This window comes from Nicotiana attenuata, chromosome 8 (assembly GCF_001879085.1).
Source record: "Nicotiana attenuata strain UT chromosome 8, NIATTr2, whole genome shotgun sequence".
NCBI classification, from domain to species: Eukaryota; Viridiplantae; Streptophyta; class Magnoliopsida; order Solanales; family Solanaceae; genus Nicotiana; species Nicotiana attenuata.
The window spans coordinates 24807707-24815017 of NC_031996.1; the positions used below are offsets into that span (position 1 = coordinate 24807707).

General features: G+C 34.3%; 1 protein-coding gene across 1 annotated transcript in view; it reads right to left on the reverse strand.

The window, feature by feature from the left end:
* The window catches only part of LOC109231079 (heavy metal-associated isoprenylated plant protein 39-like), an 8499-nt gene extending 1401 nt beyond the window's left edge, over positions 1-7098 (reverse strand). Inside the window, exons 1-2 of the mRNA XM_019396625.1 lie at positions 6832-7098; positions 6419-6497 (exon numbers count right to left, since the gene is read on the reverse strand). Of these exons, the coding sequence (XP_019252170.1) occupies positions 6419-6497; positions 6832-6837 (85 nt within the window). The 5' untranslated portion in view covers positions 6838-7098. The remainder of the gene's footprint in view (positions 1-6418; positions 6498-6831) is intronic.

A 7311-nucleotide genomic window follows, 5' to 3' on the forward strand; every position in this document is an offset into this window, starting at 1 on the left:
TTTGCGGGGGTGGGGGGTGGGGTGGAGGGGTAATAGGGTGGGTGATGGTAACGGAAAAACTGAAATTTGAAAAAAAAAAAAAAAAATTTTTTTGGAGAGAGGGGGTGGGGTGGGTTGGTGAGGGTAGGGAAGGTTGAGAAGGAGTTTTGAAAAATGTTTTCCCTTTCTCTCGATAAGGAAAATATTTTCCTCCAATTGGAGGAAAATGAGTTCATAAGGAAAATGTTTTCCAAAACATTCAAGCCAACCAAATATGGGAAAATTGGAAATGTTTTCCTTCGTACCAAACACACCCAAAGAATTGCATCATTTTAAGTCTGAATCATAAAACCCTACGAGCCAAAGGCTATCAATGGAAGAAAATTGTAGCTACTAAGTGTTTGTTTAGCTCCTTTGCACTTCTTAGATCACTCTCGAGGAAAGGCACATGGTCTTAGTAATGAAGTATACTTCAATTCATGAACCAAAACATTCGAAATTGTACCCAATGTACGATACTAGCACAGGTAGTATTTTTTTTTTTTCCAACCCCATTTTCGATTCATTCGGATTCGGATCGAGAAATCTAACTTTGGGAATAAAGGTCCTATACCAAAGATGGCAGGAGTGGACGCAGGATTTTTCGTAAGCGGTGTCGCATTTAATGAAGTGAACAAATAGATAAATTACTGTCACGATACACATAAAAATAATACAAGTTAGAATCTTATTAAAAAAAATGAATTTGAAATGTATTCAGAATATTCTTGCTAGACATAATAGTAAATACTACCTTTTCTATATATAACACTAAGCAATCACTGAAAAACTCTTTCATTATTTGACTTTACAATTTGGGTTCGGACCAACTTCATCTTACCCCAAGAAAAAGATAGAAAGAAAAATAGTAAGAAAACTTAACATAACAAGTTTTTTAGAAAATAGTAAGAAAACTTACCATAACAAGTTTTTTAGAAACGCTGAAAATCTTACTCAGCATGAAGCTGCTAAGTTCGAACCCAGAACCTCTCCTAAAAAATAGAAGCACCTGACCAACAAAGCTAACGAGAAGTATATGCAAAGTTGCGTCCTTTTTATTTATGTAATAAATTTTTTTTGTACATATTAATAATTTACATATGTTTAGTAAATTTTTCCGGCGAAGCGGTGTCGGATGACACCCGCTTACACCAAAGTGCATCCGCCCCTGAAAGATGGCTTTATTGTTAATGTTCGAACTCGAAACCTCTTATTACGGATGAGATAATATTTAACTCTCGATCACAACTTTTCGTGTACTTTGTTATAATATCTTTTGTACTTCTTTTATAGCTCCATAGCAAAAGCACATGGTCATAGTAATGAAGTTCGCCTCAACTCACGCACCAAGACATTCCAAACAAAAAGTACTAGTACTAGTAAACTATATTAAAGCAAATATTTTTTTTTTTTTTTTTTTTTTTTTTTTTTTTTTTGCTTTCTTAATACTCTAATCTAATTCAACTGCTCAAAATATTCATTATATTTAGCTAGGGAAAGTGACACTATCAGTTAAACTGTTTTAGTGGGGAACAGCTTAGAAGGACAGTGGACCCATTTGACGTGGCGCCATGCTGGAATCAACTTAGAAAAGTTTACCGTTTCTTTTTCCTTTTCCTAATCAGTGTAAACCAGAAATCAATTGGCAGTAGTAGTTAAAAAATCTTGCATTATACTTATGGTTACAGTAAGGGGTGTTCATTAAAATCAGAAAAATCATTGCCTAGTCTAGTTTTTTGTTATTATAATAATATAATTCATTGCCTTTACATTCTAGTTTTCTTGGTAGTTTTCTTTTGCTAAGTACAAGAATTTATTTCATGTAAAAAATAATCGATTTTTAATTGAGTACTTAAATTATTCATCACTATTTGATTCAATTATCATCAATATAGCTTGGTAAATGATACATTTCTCAAAGTGCAATTGGTTTGATAGTGTTATGTTGAAAATATAGTCACCGGAATATGTTTTTGGTAGTGTATGTCCCATATTTAAGAAAAAAACTGATAAATAACCAAAAAAATCGAAAAACCGACAAAAGTCGAATCGATAAATAACCGGCTTAAATGGTTTGGTTTGGTTTCAATATTTGAAGAACTGACTTACTTGGTTTGGTTTCTTTTTAGGGAAAAATCAATCCAAACTGAACCATGAACATCCCTAGTTACGGTGCATGAGTTGGGTTGATCCAGGTTTTCTCAAAATCAAACCAAACCAACTATATCATTTTGATTGGTTCGATTTTATCAGTTTTTTGATTTTTTTAAGTATATAAATTTATTTCGATCTTACTTTGTAAGAGTTATAGATAAAGTTTTGATAATTGAATAGTTTATGTTTTGTAAAAATTAAAAAATTAATAACCATATGATCTATTAAAATATTTTTATGGGATAATTTATTTAGTAACAGACGATAGTTATTTCATAGTCCAACAATAATTTTTCGTCAAAGTACACTTTTAAGATTAACCAAATTTTAATAATTAAATACAATAATCAATACAAAATCTAAATAATGATACGTTCTATTTAATTTCAAAAATTACCGATAAAATACCATTTTAAATTCAAAAATGATATAAGAGTGTGATAGATCTTGACATATGATTATGGAAGAATAAAGAGATTTACGCTTGTAACGACACGGCCGGTCGTTTTCAGAGTATTAGCCCGGACCCCCAATTTACTGCTTCTCATGTATCATTTTATGCTTATGTGACTTGCCGGGAGGTTTTATTGTGGTTTTTGGAGTGAAATGGGACACTTAGTCCCTAAAATGGAAGCTTAAGACCGTAGTTGGAACTGTGTGAAGACGACTCTGGAATGAAGTTTCGTCGGTCACGTTAGCTGCGTTGGTTGATTTTAGACTTAGGAGCGTGTCTGGATTGTGATTTGGAGGTCCGTAGCTGAATTAGGCTTGAAATGGCGAAAGTTAAATTTTTGGAAAGTTGATTCCGATTTCAGGAGTTGGAATAGGTCCGTAGTGTCAATTATGACTTGTCTGCAAAATTTGAGGTCAATCGGACGTGTTTTGATAGGTTTCGGCATCAGTTGTAGAAGTTTGAAGTTTCAAAGTTCATTAAGTTTGAATTGGAGTGTGATTCGTGTTTTTAGCGTTTTTTGATGTGATTTGAAGGTTCGACTAAGTTCGTATGATGTTTTAGGACTTGTTGGTATGTTTGGTTGAGGTCTCGGGATCCACGGGTGGACTCCGGATGGTTAACGGATTAGAATTAGACTTAGTATTATAGCTGAAGCATCAGCTATTGATTTCCTTCTACGCGTTCGCATAGAGGAAGTTTGAGTGCTGCTGGAATTAAGCCTTCGCGTTCGCGTTCGCGATGCATGTCCCGCATTCGCGAAGCACTGTGATCTTTGGCCTATGCATTTGCGATTGGGTCCTCGCGTTCGCGTAGAGGAAAGGGTAGATGAGTCACCAGGCAATTAGCCTACGCATCAAGATGAGGGTCCCGCGTTTGCGTATAGTCAGGCTGTGTAAGCTCCTCGTTCGCGATTAGGCCATCGCGTTCGCGAAGGAGTTTTTTTTGACTGAAGCATTTTTATGCTTCGCGAACGCGAGGATGTTTCCGCGTTCACGAAGAAGGAATTCACTGGGCAGATATAAACATTTCAAATCAAGGGTTTTGCCATTTTTCTCAAAACCTGAGATAGAGAGCTCGGATTTGGACGAGATTTTGAGGGATTTCCAGAGGAATCGATTGGGTAATGATTTTTGACTCATTTTTGGTTATATCCACTAATCTATCGTTAATTTCATCTTTTAATTAAGGTTTTGGGTTGAGAAATTTGGGAAAAGTGAGAAAGTTCATCAACCGAATTTTTGGTTTTTGATTGAGATTTTGATATCAGATTTGAGTAATTTTGGTACGAGTGAATGGGTGTTCGTATTTTGTGACTTTTACGTACCCAATTCTGAGATGTGGGCCTGGGTCGACTTTTTGGGGTGATTTTCGAATATCTTGTTAAAGTCTTGATTTCATTAATTAGATTAGTTTCTTATAGTTATATTTATGGTATGTAGTTGGTTTTGGCTAGATTTGGACCATTCGGAGTCGGAAAATTGAGGAAAGGGCATTCTTACTAATTGATTGAGCTTGGTTCGAGGTAAGTGGCTTGCCTAACCTTGTGTCGGAAAAATTCCCTTCGAATTTGGTACTGTTGTGATACTTTTGTGATATGTGAGTGCCGTGTACGCGCGGTGACGAGTGTGTACACGGGCTAATTATTGTAAAATCTAGTTTTTACTGAACACTAACCTGTTTTATCTTAAATGAGTTATTACATGTGTAGTTATCCTGTTTAGCCTAATATTGCATGTCTACGTGTCTTAAATGCTTATTTGAACTCTGTGCAGCATGCTTAGTTGAATTCCTGCTTTTTTCTTGACTTGTACTCAGTCTTAAACTGTAGGATTTCTTGCTATAATTGTTATCTCCATCGATTTCGAGCCGTGTGTTTACTTTTGGGACTACGAGGCGGTACCTCGGGAGATACCCTATCGCATATTTACTTTTGGGACTACGAGGCGGTACCTCGGGAGATCCCCGCTGCATATTTACTTATGGGACTATGAGACAATATCCGGGATATCCCCCACTGTATATTTACTTTTGGAACTACGAGGCGGTACCTCGGAAGATCCCCTGTTGAGCATTTACTTTTGGGACTACGTGACGATATCTCGAGAGCGCCCCTCGTTGTTTATCCCTATGTGTTGTGTTGTTATCTTCCTGTATTCCTCATTGTTAAATTCTCAGTTCTTCATTATATTGCTACAGCTCCTGCCTTATTTATTATATACCAGTAGTGCCCTTACCTGACCTCGCACTACTCTACCGAGGTTAGGCTTGGCACTTACTTGGTACTGTTGTGGTGTACTCATGCTACTCTTCTGCATATGTTTTGTGTGCAGATCCAGGTAGCTCCTACCAGACCCGCTACTAGTTGCGTACTTGCTGCTGCTCCGGAGACTTGGTATATCTGGAAGCGTGCGCAGACCTCGGAGTCCCCCTCTATCCCTTATGTTGCCCCTCCTTTGTTTTACTTAGTTACTGATGTATAGAGACAATTAGAATAGAATTTTAGAGATTGTGACTTGCGACTACCAGGTTTTGGGAATATTGTTTATACTCAAGTGCTAGTTTACTTGTACATGCCGAGCAGCATTTTTCCGTTATATAGTTATCTGTTGAAATTTAGTTCTTGATTCTGTCTTTATTTTTGATTATTCTGAAATTGTTAGGCTTACCTAGTCGTGGAGACTAGGTGCCGTCACGACATCTTACGGACGGAGAATTGGATCATGACAACGCATTTCATTAGCACTTGATAAGAAAGTGATGATACAAGTTAGAATCAATCATTACTTAACCTAAATAAAAATTGATGTACTTTATAGTTCTATTAAATAAAACATCTAATGAGAGGATCACAAATATTTTTAGAATTTTTTTAAAGAAAATTCTATATAATATTTTAAAAGTATATATAAAAATTATATATTTATATGTTGATTTGATTCGAATTTTTTACTCAATCCCAAACCAAACAAAACAATATAATTGGATTTTTAATCGATTTGATTTAGCTTTTCGATTTGGTGTAATTTTTCGGTCCTATTTGAACGCCCCTGGTCATTCCCACTCCATTCACCTAACCTTTTACCAGCAACCCAATATTATCAACTAAAGAAATTATTCAACTTTACTGCTCTTTATTCTTCTTCCTAATCAGTGTAAACTAGAAATCACTTGCCAGTAACAGTAAAAAACCTGGCGCATTATCTACTTACCAAACTAGAAATAGGATCTTCACCATTCACCTAACCTTTTAGTAGCAACCCAATATGTGAACTAAATTTCTTCAACTTATAGCTAAATTAAAACACGCTAAATCAAAAGAATTTATTCTTTTAGATAAATGATAAGCTAGCACACGAAAGGAGCTGCAACAACATTTCTACCCGATAATATTTACCGGCAACTAGTGACTGCACTAAATCAAATAATTTAATTTTAGCCATTCAAGGTTAAAGTAAAAATATATGTTACTTAACCATGTTTAAATGATAAATTTGTATGAGAAGGACATGCCCTGCATCTAATAATTTGATTGGAATATTGAGGATTATTTTATCCTACTCGACAAAAGAAAAAGCGGGGTTTGGGATGCAAGATTTAAGGCTTCTAATTTTGGATGCAAATTTAAATTTTGATCTTTAAATTTAAAGAAGTATAAGAAAACACAAATTTTTATAGTAAAAATATTTTATAGTATATTCGGAAAAAATTGTTTAACTCCCTAGCTACGAAACAGCCAAATAGCGAAATCATGATTAGTGAAAAATGAAAATTTAGAAGATAGAATTCTTAAACCTGAAAGAGCAGCGACTGTCTTCAAGGCCTTTCGCTTTTCTCTGGCATCTTCTAAATCCACTTTTATCAGGATAAGTTTCTTGAGAAATAAAAATCAAAAAGAAATATTTAGAAAGTAAATATGAAAATCAGCACCCAAAGAATTTAAAACAAAAGATAAAGAATATCCAAAAGTCCATGTAGAATTCAATGCAAAAGATGACACCCTGAAAGGAAAATTCATATACGTATGTGTTCTATGATATGTTGTTTAGACTCTCCGAAAATGTCATGAGTGTACGAATTTTCCAAAAAAATAAAATATTTTTGGAAGATCTAACACGAAACGATAACATTTTGGAGAGTCCGCACAACCTAGGTTATATGTATAAAGAAAAATGATGATCAAATTAAAGAGGAATAAAGAATCAAACCTTCATCTTACAGTGAGAATGGAATCTGAAGAAAAAACTACAAAGAGAAATTAAAGGAAGAAGAAGAAGAAATGAGGTGTCAGTAATAATAGTAATAATGAGGAAGAGACACTGAATATATGCAGTAGATTGTAGTTCGCTAAATGGTTACTAAGAGTGGTTTTGAAGGGAGAATTATAACAGAACAATACCAACAATTTCCGAATCAAAACAAAAAATGCAGAATAAGAGAGAGAAAAAGAAAATGGTTGCAACTTGGAAGATTGTGTGTTGGGAAAATAAAAGGAGTAAAAACGTACCCGCATGTTGTATTATATCAAATTATATTAATTTTTTATGTTTAAGTAAATAATTAATATAGTAATGTGTATTAATTAATTATAAGAGTAATCTATAGTTAATCATAATAATAATGTGTATCAATATACTAAATTACTATAAATATTAAGAGCAAATAAATTTTTCTTTAATAAATAATGG